General features: G+C 43.9%; 1 protein-coding gene across 3 annotated transcripts in view; it reads left to right on the forward strand.

Annotated features, from left to right (window-relative positions):
* The window catches only part of RECK (reversion inducing cysteine rich protein with kazal motifs), a 764,658-nt gene that overhangs the window by 698,108 nt on the left and 49,884 nt on the right, over window positions 1-16,666 (forward strand). For all 3 annotated transcript variants that reach the window (XM_069730400.1, XM_069730403.1, XM_069730401.1), the window contains one exon: window positions 5,125-5,280. In XM_069730400.1, coding sequence (XP_069586501.1) covers window positions 5,125-5,280 — 156 coding nt within the window. The remainder of the gene's footprint in view (window positions 1-5,124; window positions 5,281-16,666) is intronic.

Raw genomic sequence — 16,666 nt, forward strand, 5'->3', positions numbered from 1 at the left:
AAAATGAACATGCTCATTCTTTTTGCGGATTTTTTGCGGATTTCCTGATAAAAGGACATTCAGGAAAAAAAAAAAAAAACGCAAAAAATCCGCAAGAATTCCGCGCAAAATCCGCGCAAAAACCGCGAAAAATACGCGCGGAAAAAACGCAAATTTCTGCCAGAAAACTCCGGATTTTGTCAGGAAAATAACCTGACGTGTGCACATAGCCTAATAGTTCTGCACACAGTGTAGAGTCTAAAATACCAAAGAATGTAATTTTATTGAAAATCAATCATATGTAATAAATATGCAACAAAAATAACATGGGTTTCATATGCATAAATCAGTGAAAAAATCCGTAGGTGTAATGGATGTCTTAAGAAAAGACAGGGAAAAGGGAAATGGCAAGCACAGATGGTGAGACTGCTAATGGTAGCCTTATGACAAACACAAGTGCCTGAATATATATAGCTAGCATGGAGTGCAAATCCAGGTCAATGCACCGTCACCACATGAATTACTAAGTAGCTCTACATGCCTGTCATTCCTACATTAGTATAGGTTAAGTAAACAAAGGGAATAATTACCCATTTGTGTTGCTGAATCCCGTCTAGACCTCGGCCATATACCCTGATGTGCGTTTCGCGTGCAAATGATCTTGCTTCCTCAGGGGGCTGATTTATGTTTATGAAACCCATGTTCTTTTTGTTGGATATTTATTACATATGATTGATTTTCAATAAAATTACATTCTTTGGTATTTTTGACTTTATGTTCTCCTGATTATTTATTGACTAGATGGTGGCCCGATTCTAACGCATCGGGTATTCTAGAATATGCATGTCCACGTAGTATATTGCCCAGCCACGTAGTATATTGCACAGCCACATAGTATATTGCACAACCCACGTAGTATATTGCCCAGTCACGTAGTATATTGCCCAGCCACATAGTATATTGCCCAGCCACGATTGCCCAGCCACGTAGTATATTGCCCAGTTCGTAGTATATTGCCTAGCCACATAGTATATTGCCCAGTTACGTAGTATATTGCTCAGTGATGTAGTATACAGCACAGAGCCACGTAGTATATTGCCCAGCCACATAGTATATTGGCCAGTCACGTAGTATATTGCCCAGCTACATAGAATATTGCCCAGCCACATAGTATATTGCCTAGTCACGTATGTCACAGGTAAAAAATTAAAAATAAACATATACTCACCTTCCGAGGGCCCCTTGTAGTTCGGTCACATGACTGTGACGTCATGGCAGGACAACACCCAACTGGCCAACATGGGCAAGGCCTGTATTCAGTTCAACAAACCACAGCATCCTCACAGGGTGAAGGACAATTGGCCCAACAAAGGACCCCTGAAAGGACCCTGAGCTGCCTCCATCTCCCCTGCCAACTTACAGGGATCTGTAAGGTTTTTTGGGGGGTTATTTTCTTGGTATATGTTATGCAAAACCATGTTTTTGGCTGTTTTGTGCTGTATTTGCACTTTGTTGTGCTTAGTTGTTTTCCAAAACAAAAAAACACACACAAAAAAAACATATGCCTAATATGGTTACAAGTTTAAAAAAAAGGCTTGTGCTGTTATTAAAATTTGTTGTCAAAAGACAATTGATGTTTGTGGACCAATCATTATTACATCACACACATATGCTCTGTTCATAAACATCTGGTCATTAAGGAAATACAACACACACAGTACTGTTTCAGTGGCATAAAAATTATAATTGAAAAATATATGTAGAAAATAAGTAAATCACAACTGAGAAACAGCATAATCTTGCCAGGGAGTAGAACCCTGAGGAGAAACAAAATAATTTGTGAAAACATCTCTAACTTTTGTGCCAGAAAGGGGACGGAGTGGAGGAGGGCCATGTGGTGTAGGCCTAATTACATTACTCAACATGTGTTCACCAATATCATCTGAGGAGCAATCATGTATGCGGGTATAATTGTGCAAAATTACAGAGGCTTTGATGACTTCATTCACTGTAGCCTCACTGAGCTGAATGGCAGACTGGAGGGCACGCTATTTGGCCACCAGAATACCAAAAGCGCACTCCACCAGTCTCCGTGCCCTAGAAAGCCGCAAATTAAATATCCTCCGACGGTCATCGAGGTTGCGCCGGGGATAAGGCCTCATGACATGTCTGGTGAGTTGGAACGCCTCATCTCCAACAAAAACAAAAGGAATTGCTTCTGCAGTGAAGCCTGGGAGTTGTTGTGGTGGTGGGAGGTTTAACTGGTTGTCACGTAGCCGCCGACCCATAATGGACATTGAAGACCCTAGAGTCTCCAGTTCGGCCATAGGTCCCAATGTCTACAATTATAAGCCTGTAGTTACTGTCAACTACAGCTAACAGAACTACAGAGAAAAACTGCTTACAATTGTAGAATTGAGAGCCAGAGTTCGGCGGTTTACGTACCCTGATATGTTTCCCATCCACCGCTCCAATGCCGTTTGGGAAGTCACAATTGTCCTGGAACCCAATGGATATTTTTTTCCAATTAGCCTGTTTTGGCTCAGGCATCACAAGGTCCTTGAGTTTATCCATATTTGCCTACAGGTTGACCGCACAATGCCCGAAATTGTTGAGCGGCCAATCAAAAACTCCAGGTGGAGTCCCGCAAACGACAATCCAGTGGTCAGGAAGCTGAAAGTGTAAAAAAAGCAATATTAGGTAGGTTACAAGCGTTGACACAAAACATGAAGAAGCACAATCATATTTTATATTTTCTAAAACATGCTTAACGCTGTAAAATTAAAAATGTCCTTAGGGTGCTTAACTATAACATTTCACAAACTTTTTGAGATCTGCTTGTGACCTAATGTACACATATACATGAAAATACCTGATAGAAACAAGCACATAAAAAAAAAATATCATCATACAGTATGTGAGGATGTTGAATACATACCGTAAGGTAAGGAGAAGACGCTCCTCTGCGGATATGGCTTTGCACATCCTTGTGTCCTGATAGATGATACCTGGACGTAATATCTCCAACAATATATCAAATGTTCTGATCGTCATGCGACAGTAGAGATAGAATTTTCAGGATGTGCCCGCAAAGCTGTATAGAGCCTATGAAAATGGCCTTTAGGGAGGCGTTTAGTCAAAAGAGGATGCACCCACATTCTTCTTCTCCTCCTTCGTGGATCTACAATCACAGGATATGGCTGGCCAAACCGACTCGACAAGACCCAGTTAAACAAAGCCCGCTGCGTTGGGGTGAAGTGCAGGAGGGCAGACATGGTGCAAACGTTACCACAACACCAACAGATGTACAACCACAAAATGGCCATATGGGAGTGAGCCACCAGATGTAGAGGCCATAAATAGGGTTGCTGATGGTGATTTAAATCAATTTCAGCCTCAAAAACCGTTAAATGTCCATTTTGTCAGGTTGCGTGAAAAAAACGCATTACGGTTGCCATACGGATTACATACGCAACATTACATGTGCAAAATACGCGTAAAAAAACGGACCGTATTTTCATACGCTGAGTGTGACGCCGGCCTTAGGAATTACAGCTCCTTAACATGTGCCACCCTGATTTTAAAGGGACCAAAAGTAATTGGACAATTGACTCCAAGGCTATTTCATGGACAGGTGTGGGCAATCCCTTCGTTATGTCATTCTCAATTAAGCAGATAAAAGGCCTGGAGTTAATTTGAGGTGTGGTGCTTGCATTTGGAAGGTTTTGCTGTGAAGTAAACATGCGGTCAAAGGAGCTCTCCATGCAGGTGAAACAAACCATCCTTAAGCTGCGAAAACAGAAAAAACCCATCCGAGAAATTGCTACAATATTAGAGAGGCAAAATCTACAGTTTGGTACATCCTGAGAAAGAAAGAAACAACTGGTGAACTCATCAATGCAAAAAGACCTGGGCGCCCACGAAAGACAACAGTGGTTGATGCTCGCAGAATAATCTCCATGATGAAGAGAAACCCCTTCACAACAGCCAACCAAGTGAACAACACTCTCTAGGAGGTAGGCGTATCAATATCCAAATCTACCATAATGAGAAGACTGCATGAAAGTAAATACAGAGGGTTCACTGCAAGGTGCAAGCCACTCATAAGCATCAAGAATGAAAAGGCTAGACTGGACTTTGCAAAAAAAAAATCTAAAAAAGCCAGAACAGTTCTGGAAGAACATTCTTTGGACAGATGAAACCAAGATCAACCTCTACCAGAATGATGGAAAGAGAAAAGTATGGCAAAGGCGTGGTACAGCTCATGATCCAAAGCATACCACATCATCTGTAAAACACGGCAGAGGCAGTGTGATGGCTTGGGTATGCATGGCTGCTAGTGGCACTGGGTCACTAGTGTTTATTGATGATGTGACACAGGACAGAAGCAGCCAAATGAATTCTAAGGTATTCAGAGCCATACTGTGTGCTCAGATACAGCCAAATGCAGCCAAACTGATTGGTTGTCATTTCATACTACAGATGGACAATGACCCAAAACACAAAGCCAAAGCAACCCAGGAGTTAATTAAAGCAAAGAAGTGGAATATTCTTGAATGGCCAAGTCAGTCACCTGATCTCAACCCAATTGAGCATGCATTTCACTTGTTAAAGACTAAACTTCAGACAGAAAGGCCCACAAACAAACAGCAACTGAAAACCACCACAGTGAAGGCCTGGCAGAGCATCAAAAAGGAGGAAACACAGCGTCTGGTGATGTCCATGAGTTCAAAACTTCAGGCAGTCATTGCCAACAAGGGGTTTTCAACCAAGCACTAGAAATGAACATTTTATTTAAAATTATTTAATCTGTCCAATTACTTTTGGTCCCTTTAAAAACAGGGTGGCACATGTTAAGGAGCTGAAACTCCTAAACCCTTCATCCAATTTTAATGTGGATACCCTCAAATGAAAGCTGAAAGTCTGAACTTCAACTGCATCTGAATTATTTTGTTTAAAATTAATTGTGGTAATGTCTATAACCAAAATTAGAAAACTGTTCTCTCTGTCCAAATATATATGGACTTAACTGTAGATGTTTGCAGTTTGGAAGACCTATCCTTGCATCCTTGTTTCATGCTTATTTAGAAAGCATTAATATGATGAATTTTCTTTAAAGTAAAATTAAAATGTATATTTTCACAGGCAACAAAGAAATGGCCTATAAGTATCTTGGATGTACTTCATAAAATAAGACTTCACATATCGGTACCCCAGTGTGATGTTTTTGGTTATCTCAGTGTGGAGTCAGAGATAATTGTTCTTGTTGTGCCAGTTGACAATCAAACGAAAACAATACAGGTAAGATTGCACATTATTCTTTAGGGTCATTTTGTCAGGCTAAGTTTCGTGTATAAGCCGAGATATTCAGCACAATTTTTTGTGCTGAAAGCACCTCCCTCAGCTTATACACAAGTCACGGTCTAAAGAGCTAGCAGGGGAGGGGGCGGCGGAGCAGCGGGTGACAGGAGCCAGCGGCTGTTGCACAGTGACAGCTGCAGCTACCGGATAACAGAAGAGATCATACTCACCTTCTGTTGTTGCATCTCAGTTGTCACCGCACCTGCAGCTCTCATCTCCTGTGCTGAGCGGTCACGTGGTACCGCTCATTAAGGTAATGAATATGGACGCGTCTCCACTCCCATAGGCGTGGAGCGCATATTCATTACCTTAATGAGCGGTACCACGTGACCGCTGAGTAGAGGAGAGCCGCCAGTGCCGAGACAATGTAGATGCAGGAACAGAGATGCAAGTGCGAGGAGGGTGAGTATGAAGGGGAAGGGGGGCAATGTGAGCCATGCATACAGCCATGGTACAGGGGAGCTGAGCCATGGGGGACTGGGGAGCTGAGCAATGCAGGACCTGGGGAGCTGAGCAATGCAGGACCTGGGGAGCTGAGCAATGCATGACCTGGGGAGCTCAGCAATGCGGACCGAGGGAGCCATGCACATACAACAGGGGGAGCCACATACTAGTACAGGACAAGGGGAGCCACATACCAGGACAAGATGGGAGAGCCACAAACCAGGACGGGGGAGCCACATAACAGGACACGGGGAGCCACATACCAGGAGAAGTTGGGGGAGCCACATACCAGGACAGGACAGGGGGAGCCACATACCAGGACAGGGGGAGCCACATACCATGACAGGGGGAGCCACATACCATGACAGGACAAGGGGAGCCACGCATAGCAGAACAGGACAGGGGGAGCCACACATAGCAGGACAGGGGGAGCCACATACCAGGACAGGATAGGGGGAGCAACATACCAGGACAGGACAGGGGGAGCCACATACCAGGACAGGACGGGGGGAGCCACATACCAGGACAGGACAAGGGGAGCCACGCATAGCAGGACAGGACAAAGGGAGCCACATACCAGGACAGGACAGGGGGAGCCACTCATAGCAGGACAGGGATGAGGGGGACAATGCATATCCAGCTTATACTCAAGTCAATAAACTTACCCAGTTTTCCATGGCAAAAGTAGGTGCCTTGGCTTATACTTGGGTCAGCTTATACTCGAGTATATACGGTAACTTTTATCACCATTCTCATATGAGCAATTAGTGGCAAATCATGATTTTGCGATATTAAGATTTTAAAATTTATATTTTGCAATCTAAATAAGAAAAAAGCAAGGACTAGGAGAAACTGCATGCAGATGGGTAAAGAACTGGTTGAATGGACTCTTTCAGCACAGAATGACTGTTGAAATAAAGTACAGGTGCTCGATGCACAATGGTGTGGCCAATCATTTAAGCGCACCTTCCTCCCTGCTTGTTTTACCACTATATTCACCCCTTCTCTTTTATTGAAAGCTTTGACTTCATAGAGCCAGAGAAAGGCAGATGTAGATGTAAAACATGTAGGTGGGAAGGTGCACTTAAATGTTTAAATGCACCAAGCTTGGTTTGAAAAAAACAAACAGTTGTTGTAAATGGTAGATTCTCTAAGGCAGCAATGGGGACTAAATGTTCTGCGTTAGGCCCAATTCTTTTTTTCAATTACTCGTTAATGTCCTATGTCACAGATGACACTTCCAAACAACAGCTTAAACACAGAAAGAGGCGGTACAATACCTGTCCGTTCAATGAAGCAAAAACATCTATATTAAATCCCAATGGTCTTTATTGAAAATATAAAAAATGACAAAAATTTAATCATATTCATCATTCCACTAAATTGTAACCCCGAGGAGGGCAAACACCGGCATACTTATTAATGACAAATAATTATCTGCAGGTAAAGCATCTCTGCATTCCAATACTCTCCTGTAGGACTTAAGTACATGTAGGTCTAGATAAATAATTCTAGTGCTAAATAGCATGTCCTTAATTAATAATTAATATATATTTACACATAATAGTAACCCACACAGGCCTAAGTCCCAAACCAATAAAGGAAAAATAAGCCTATTCCAGAGAGTATGTGATCAAAGTACCGGCATAACCTTACCTCCGTAGTAGCCATAATGAGACCCTATGCCAACCGGTAACCCTCCGCGCCCCGACGCCCGCTTCGCCCTCTTGCTTCTTCCGAGGAGAAACTGCATGCAGATGGGTAAAGAACTGGTTGAATGGACTCTTTCAGCGCATAGTGACTGTTCAAATCAAGTACAGGTGCTCGGTGCACAATGGTGGGGCCAATCATTTAAGCGCACCTTCCTCCCTGCTTGTTTTACCTCTATATTCACCCCTTCTCTTTTATTGAAAGCTCTGTCTTCATAGAGCCAGAGAAAGGCAGAGATAGATGTAAAATATGTAGGTGGGAAGGTGCACTTAAATGTTTAAATGCACCAAGCATCTTTACTTGGTTTGAACAGTCATCTGTTACAGTTAATGGAAAAAAACAAACAGTTGTTGTGAACGGTAGATTCTCTAAGACAGCAGTGGGGACTAAATATTCTGCGTTAGGCCCAATTCTTTTTTATCTATTTATTAATGACCTTGTGGAAGGAATTGTAAGTAGTGATGGGCGAACCTGTGGAAGTTAGGGCGAACATGTAAAAGAAGTTTTGTTCGGGTACCAGAACGGTACCTGAACCCGGATCCCATTCAGATGAATGTGGGGTCCAAACATCCGTTGTTTGCCACACTGTCATCTGCATGACAACGCGGAAAACATGGGCTCTGATTGGCGGTCATTACCGCTGGTCACAGAGCTATGGTTCCCAATCTGTCAGATGATCGCGTCAGCCCAGCTTTAAAAAGGTTACCTCCGGTCACAGGCATTGGCTGATGAGAGTACTACTCCCATCAGCAGGGCCGGCGTCAGCACCCGGCATACCGGGACAAGTGCCGAGGCCCTGAACAAATGGGGGGCCCACTCGTGGTCGGGACACCAAGGGGCCCGGGCTGCTTCCCCAGCAGCTTCGGCACTACTTGAGCTCAGCGTCACTTAAATAAACATGGCCGCGCACAGTGCACTGTGCAGCGATGTCTCGGCTAGTAATGACGCGACCGGGCGGACACACAAGCAAAGTTAAAGGCACAGTGTCTGCCTGACTGCATCATTAGCAGCAGACACAGCTGCAGAGTGCACTGTGGGTGGCCATGTCTGTTTAAGTGACGGCCATCGATCAAGCAGCGCTCCCTCCATAGCCAAATGCTAGAGGAGCCTGATGGGTGACAAGCTTGGGGGAGGTGAGTGAGGCTTGTGTCTGTCTGTATATGCATTATCCAAGTCCTAGATACATTTGTGGCTCACAAAGTCACTCCAAATCATATATAGATACCATAATCCTCTGCGGGGTATGCCAAAGAGAGAATAAGAAGTGAACTAAACAATATTTGAAAGTTTAAAATCAATGTTTATTAATACAAATATTAAAAACAGGGTGGGACCAAAAAAAATGTAAAAAAGACATGAAAGATGGGACCTCCAAATGGTAATGGGAGAGAGAAGCCAGCACCCGGAAGAAGCATTTTTGCGAAACGGCGCTCGTCGGGCATCGGGAGAGCGAAGCCACACTTCCTTTCATGTTTACATGACCCCAGGGCACCTGCCTTCACCTCCTGTACTGAACCGCTCAGGTAAAATCATATTTATCCTACATCTTTCGTGGTTATTTTCTGAATTATCTTGGCAGTATATATATAGAGATTTCCACCACCAGTCTATAAGTAGCTGCAAATAGGATAGCACTAGCTGGTTTTTATATGGATACCCTCCTTTATATACACTGCACGTAAAAGAAATCTTTTTCTTATTTTATTACCATGTATTCCATGTGAGAGATATTAGGTGAAATATATGCCTGTCTTCTTTACATAGCCACATTCTGGCAGTCACACTTGTGCTTTTGTAGGTTTTTCTGTTTTTTACATTGGAGGTGGGGGGGGGTTTTCTCTACATGTTACAGATATATAATACTGACTTTTGCTGGCTTCTCTCTCCCGTTACCATTTGGAGGTCCCATCTTTCATGTCTTTTTTACATTTTTTTTGGTCCCACCCTGTTTTTAATATTTGTATTAATAAACATTGATTTTAAACTTTCAAATATTGTTTAGTTCACTTCTTATCCTCTCTTTGGCATACCCCGCAGAGGATTATGGTATCTATGTATGTCTGTGTATGCCTGTATGATGTGCATATCTGTGTATATCAGTGTGTTTGACTGTACATATTTATGTAGTTTTGTGAATTTATCTTCAAATATATGTATGTAAATATCTGCGTATTGTACGTGTGCTTGCCTGTGTATTGTACTGTATGTGTGTCTGTGCATGTCTGCTTATTGTATGTGTGTGCATGTCTGCTTATTGTATGTGTGTGCATGTCTGCGTACTGTATGTGTGTGCACATGTCTGCGTACTGTGTGTGCATGTCTGCGTACTGTATGTGTGTGCACATGTCTGGGTACTGTGTGTGTGCATGTCTGCATACTGTATGTGTGTGCGCATGTCTGCGCACTGTGTGGGTGCATGTCTGCGTACTGTGTGTGTATGTCTGTGTACTGTATGTGTGTGTGCATGTCTGTGTACTGTATGTGTGTGCATGTCTGTGTACTGTATGTGTGTGTGCATGTCTGTACTGTGTGTGCGCATGTCTGTGTACTGTGTGTGCGCATGTCTGCATACTGTGTGTGTGCATGTCTGCGTACTGTGTGTGTGCATGTCTGCATACTGTATGTGTGCATGTCTGAGTACTGTATGAGTGTGCCTGTGCGTACTGTATGTGTATGTCTGCGAATTGTGTGTGTGCATGTCTGCGTATTGTGTGTGTGTGCGCGCATGTCTGCGTATTGTGTGTGTGTGTGCGCATGTCTGCGTACTGTAGATGTGTGTGTATGTCTGCGTATTGTGTGTGTGCATGTCTGCGTATTGTGTGTGTGCATATCTGCCTATGTGAAGGATGAGGGGGAAGGCTAGGCCCTATGTAGTATATCTTTATTTCTCCGCCGTATCTGTGCATCATGAATCGTGGTATGTGGGCCCACTGAGATTCTTTTGCCCCGGGCCCACAAAAACCTGGAGACGGCCCTGCCCATCAGCCTATACCTGCTGTCACTGATAACAGTGAGAGCAGGCGCCGATGAGGGGAGTATTCATCGGCTGGCACCTATGCTATAAATACAAAAATAACCTTGGGTCTAGTGATAAGTGAGCAGTAAAATGTTCTGGTATTCGTTACACATGTCGAGCAAATCGGAATGCTTGGGTTCTCGATCCAAATAACAAGTATAATGGAAGTCAATGGGAAACTCGAGAATTATTCTGGGGGCCCCCCGGAGGTCTGGAGGGTTAAAAAAAATTGCTAAATACGATGTAAAGAGCACCGAAATGGCATGGGAACAGCATGGAGAAGACCCCTGGAAACATCTCTAAATCTCAGGTCACTGGGAACAGTGTTGTCAAAGTATTATGCCACTTTTACGGACTGACAATAAAACATACAAAATCACACTTAAAATGGATTTGACAGGAAAAAATGTTAAGAAACATCCTTTCCAGGATAATGACTTGTATGTAAGGAAAAAAAAAGAGAGGAAAAAAAGCTCCTCCAAACATTGGGCTATGTTCACATAGTGTTTTTGTTGTGAAAAAAAAAACATTCAACAGGAAATGTAATTTTATCATTTTAATACCTTATCTGGCCATGTGGTGTACGAGACATGATCAGACACATTGAAACTCACAATTTTTTTTCAGGGCCATTAGATGGCCATCACTATTTGTAGAGAGCTATTAGGTGCATCGTTCCTATTCTTAGAGGGCGGGCCAGCAGGTGTCTTGTGGACAGGTGAGACCAGGATAGAGTTTTTTGGTAAAGCACATAATTCTACGGTTTACTGTAAATGCAATGATGCCTACAAATGAAAGAACACAGTAGTTAAAGTCAAATATGATCAAGGTTCAAATATATTCAAGGGTTGTTTGCTGCCTCTGGCTCTGTGTGCCTTGAAAGGTGATGATTCACACAGTATCTTGGGTCGCAGTGTAGTGCCTGTGGTCAGAAAGCTGGGTTTTCATCCTTGTAGGTCATGGGTCTTCCAGTAGGACAATTACCCCAAACATACTTCAGGAACCACTGTTATGTTTGCTAATGACAGGTGTTATGAAGGCAATCCAGAAACACAGTGTGCTTAGCGATCAGAGCGCACACAGTGATCTGACAAATACCCAAAAATACAAGAACGAGCTCTGAGACGTGGAAACTCTGTAGACTGCACACCTGATCCTATCCTAAACACAACTAAAAGCGGCTGTGGATTGCGCCTAACAACTACCTAGGCAACTCGGCACAGCCTAAGAAACTAGCTAGCCTGAAGATAGAAAAATAGGCCTGACTTGCCCCAGAGAAATTCCCCAAAGGAAAAGGCAGCCCCCCACATATAATGACTGTGAGTAAGATGAAAAGACAAAACGTAGGGATGAAATAGATTCAGCAAAGTGGGGCCCGATATTCTAGGACAGAGCGAGGACAGTAAAGCGAACTTTGCAGTCTACAAAAAACCCTAAAGCAAAACCACGCAAAGGGGGCAAAAAAACCCCACCGTGCCGAACTAACGGCACGGCGGTACACCCTTTGCGTCTCAGAGCTTCCAGCAAAACAAAAGACAAGCTGGACAGAAAAAAAGCAACAAAAAAAACAAAAAGCACTTAGCTATACAGAGCAGCAGGTCACAGGAACAATCAGGAGAAGCTCAGATCCAACACTGAAACATTGACAAGGAGCAAGGATAGCAGCATCAGGCGGAGTTAAGTAATGAAGCAGTTAACGAGCTCACCAGAACACCTGAGGGAGGAAGCTCAGAAGCTGCAGTACCACTTGTGACCACAGGAGTGAATTCAGCCACAGAATTCACAACAGTACCCCCCCCCTTGAGGAGGGGTCACCGAACACTCACCAGAGCCCCCAGGCCGACCAGGATGAGCCGCATGAAAGGCACGAACAAGATCGGAAGCATGAACATCAGAGGCAAAAACCCAGGAATTATCTTCCTGAGCATAACCCTTCCATTTAACCAGATACTGGAGTTTCCGTCTAGAAACACGAGAATCCAAAATCTTCTCCACAATATACTCCAATTCCCCCTCCACCAAAACCGGGGCAGGAGGCTCAACAGATGGAACCATAGGTGCCACGTATCTCCGCAACAACGACCTATGGAATACATTATGTATGGAAAAGGAGTCTGGGAGGGTCAAACGAAAAGACACAGGATTGAGAACCTCAGAAATCCTATACGGACCAATAAAACGAGGTTTAAATTTAGGAGAGGAAACCTTCATAGGAATATGACGAGAAGATAACCAAACCAGATCCCCAACACGAAGTCGGGGACCCACACGGCGTCTGCGATTAGCGAAAAGTTGAGCTTTCTCCTGGGACAAGATCAAATTGTTCACTACCTGAGTCCAGATCTGCTGCAACCTATCCACCACAGAATCCACACCAGGACAGTCCGAAGACTCAACCTGTCCTGAAGAGAAACGAGGATGGAACCCAGAATTGCAAAAAAATGGAGAAACCAAGGTAGCCGAGCTGGCCCGATTATTAAGGGCGAACTCAGCCAACGGCAAAAAGGACACCCAATCATCCTGGTCTGCAGAAACAAAACATCTCAGATATGTTTCCAAGGTCTGATTGGTTCGTTCGGTCTGGCCATTAGTCTGAGGATGGAAAGCCGAGGAAAAGGATAGGTCAATGCCCATCCTACCACAAAAGGCTCGCCAAAACCTTGAAACAAACTGGGAACCTCTGTCAGAAACAATATTCTCAGGAATGCCATGCAACCGAACCACATGCTGAAAGAACAAAGGTACCAAATCAGAGGAGGAAGGCAATTTAGCCAAGGGCACCAGATGGACCATTTTAGAAAAGCGATCACAGACCACCCAAATGACTGACATCTTTTGAGAAACGGGAAGGTCAGAAATGAAATCCATCGAAATATGTGTCCAAGGCCTCTTTGGGACCGGCAAGGGCAAAAGCAACCCACTGGCACGAGAACAGCAGGGCTTAGCCCTAGCACAAATCCCACAGGACTGCACAAAAGTACGTACATCCCGTGACAGAGATGGCCACCAGAAGGATCTAGCCACTAACTCTCATAATTCATAATTACGCTCAGCGGGCGAAAACTTCCTGGAAAAGAAAGCACATGGTTTCATCACTGAGCAATCAGAACCTCTCTGTGACAAAACCGCCCCTGCTCCAATCTCAGAAGCATCAACCTCGACCTGGAACGGAAGAGAAACATCTGGCTGACACAACACAGGGGCAGAACAAAAACGACGCTTCAACTCCTGAAAAGCTTCCACAGCAGCAGAAGACCAATTAACCAAATCAGCACCCTTCTTGGTCAAATCGGTCAATGGTTTGGCAATGCTAGAAAAATTACAGATGAAGCGACGATAAAAATTAGCAAAGCCCAGGAACTTTTGCAGACTTTTCAGAGATGTCGGCTGAATCCAATCCTGGATGGCTTGGACCTTAACTGGATCCATCTCGATAGTAGAAGGGGTAAAGATGAACCCCAAAAATGAAACTTTCTGCACACCGAAAAGACACTTTGATCCCTTCACAAACAAAGAGTTAGCACGCAGGACCTGAAAAACCATTCTGACCTGCTTCACATGAGACTCCCAATCATCTGAGAAGATCAAAATGTCATCCAAGTAAACAATCAGGAATTTATCCAGATACTCACGGAAGATGTCATGCATAAAAGACTGAAACACAAATGGAGCATTGGCAAGTCCGAACGGCATCACTAGATACTCAAAATGACCCTCGGGCGTATTGAATGCAGTTTTCCATTCATCTCCTTGCCTGATTCTCACCAGATTATACGCACCACGAAGATCTATCTTAGTGAACCAACTAGCCCCCTTAATCCGAGCAAACAAGTCAGATAACAATGGCAAGGGATACTGAAATTTAACAGTGATCTTATTAAGAAGGCGGTAATCAATACACGGTCTCAGTGAACCATCCTTCTTGGCTACAAAGAAGAACCCTGCTCCCAGTGGTGATGACGATGGGCGAATATGTCCCTTCTCCAGGGATTCCTTCACATAACTGCGCATAGCGGCGTGTTTGGGCACGGATAAATTAAATAATCGACCTTTAGGGAATTTACTACCAGGAATCAAATTGATAGCACAATCACAATCCCTATGCGGAGGTAGAGCATCGGACTTGGGCTCTTCAAATACATCCTGATAATCAGACAAGAACTCTGGGACCTCAGAAGGGGTGGATGACGAAATCGACAAAAATGGAACATCACCATGTACCCCCTGACAACCCCAGCTGGATACCGACATGGAATTCCAATCCAATACTGGATTATGGGTTTGTAGCCATGGCAACCCCAACACGACCACATCATGCAGATTATGCAACACCAGAAAGCGAATAACTTCCTGATGTGCAGGAGCCATGCACATGGTCAGCTGGGCCCAGTATTGAGGTTTATTCTTGGCCAAAGGTGTAGCATCAATTCCTCTCAATGGAATAGGACACCGCAAAGGGTCCAAGAAAAACCCACAACGTTTAGCATAATCCAAATCCATCAGATTCAGGGCAGCGCCCGAATCCACAAACGCCATGACAGAAAACGACGACAAAGAGCATATCAAGGTAATGGACAGAAGGAATTTGGACTGTACAGTACCAATGACGGCAGACCTAGCGGACCGCTTAGTGCGCTTAGGACAATCAGAAATAGCATGAGTGGAATCACCACAGTAGAAACACAGACCATTCAGACGTCTGTATTCCTGCCGTTCAACTCTAGTCATAGTCCTATCGCACTGCATAGGCTCAGGTTTAACCTCAGGCAGTACCGCCAAATGGTGCACAGATTTACGCTCGCGCAAGCGTCGACCGATCTGAATGGCCAAAGACAAAGACTCATTCAAACCAGCAGGCATAGGAAATCCCACCATGACATCCTTAAGAGCCTCAGAGAGACCCTTTCTGAACAAAGCTGCCAGCGCAGATTCATTCCACTGAGTGAGTACTGACCATTTCCTAAATTTCTGACAATATACTTCTATATCATCCTGACCCTGGCACAAAGCCAGCAAATTTTTCTCAGCCTGATCCACTGAATTAGGCTCATCGTACAGCAATCCGAGCGCCAGGAAAAACGCATCGACACTACTCAATGCAGGGTCTCCTGGCGCAAGAGAAAATGCCCAGTCTTGAGGGTCGCCGCGCAAAAAAGAAATAATAATCAAAACCTGTTGAATAGGATTACCAGAAGAATGAGGTTTCAAGGCCAGAAATAGCTTACAATTATTTTTGAAACTTAGAAACTTAGTTCTATCTCCAAAAAACAAATCAGGAATAGGAATTCTTGGTTCTAACATAGATTTCTGATCAATAGTATCTTGAATTTTTTGTACATTTATAACGAGATTATCCATTGAAGAGCACAGACCCTGAATATCCATGTCCACACCTGTGTCCAGAATCACCCAAATGTCTAGGGGAAAAAAAAAAAGTGAACACAGAGCAGAAAAAAAAAAAATGATGTCAGAACTTTTTCTTTCCCTCTATTGAGAATCATTAGTTGGGCTCCTTGTACTGTTATGTTTGCTAATGACAGGTGTTATGAAGGCAATCCAGAAACACAGTGTGCTTAGCGATCAGAGCGCACACAGTGATCTGACAAATACCCAAAAATACAAGAACGAGCTCTGAGACGTGGAAACTCTGTAGACTGCACACCTGATCCTATCCTAAACACAACTAAAAGCGGCTGTGGATTGCGCCTAACAACTACCTAGGCAACTCGGCACAGCCTAAGAAACTAGCTAGCCTGAAGATAGAAAAATAGGCCTGACTTGCCCCAGAGAAATTCCCCAAAGGAAAAGGCAGCCTCCCACATATAATGACTGTGAGTAAGATGAAAAGACAAAACGTAGGGATGAAATAGATTCAGCAAAGTGGGGCCCGATATTCTAGGACAGAGCGAGGACAGTAAAGCGAACTTTGCAGTCTACAAAAAACCCTAAAGCAAAACCACGCAAAGGGGGCAAAAAAAACCCACCGTGCCGAACTAACGGCACGGCGGTACACCCTTTGCGTCTCAGAGCTTCCAGCAAAACAAAAGACAAGCTGGACAGAAAAAAAGCAACAAAAAAAACAAAAGCACTTAGCTATACAGAGCAGCAGGTCACAGGAACAATCAGGAGAAGCTCAAATCCAACACTGAAACATTG

Source organism: Ranitomeya imitator, chromosome 6 (genome assembly GCF_032444005.1).
Source record: "Ranitomeya imitator isolate aRanImi1 chromosome 6, aRanImi1.pri, whole genome shotgun sequence".
Classification (NCBI taxonomy): Eukaryota; Metazoa; Chordata; class Amphibia; order Anura; family Dendrobatidae; genus Ranitomeya; species Ranitomeya imitator.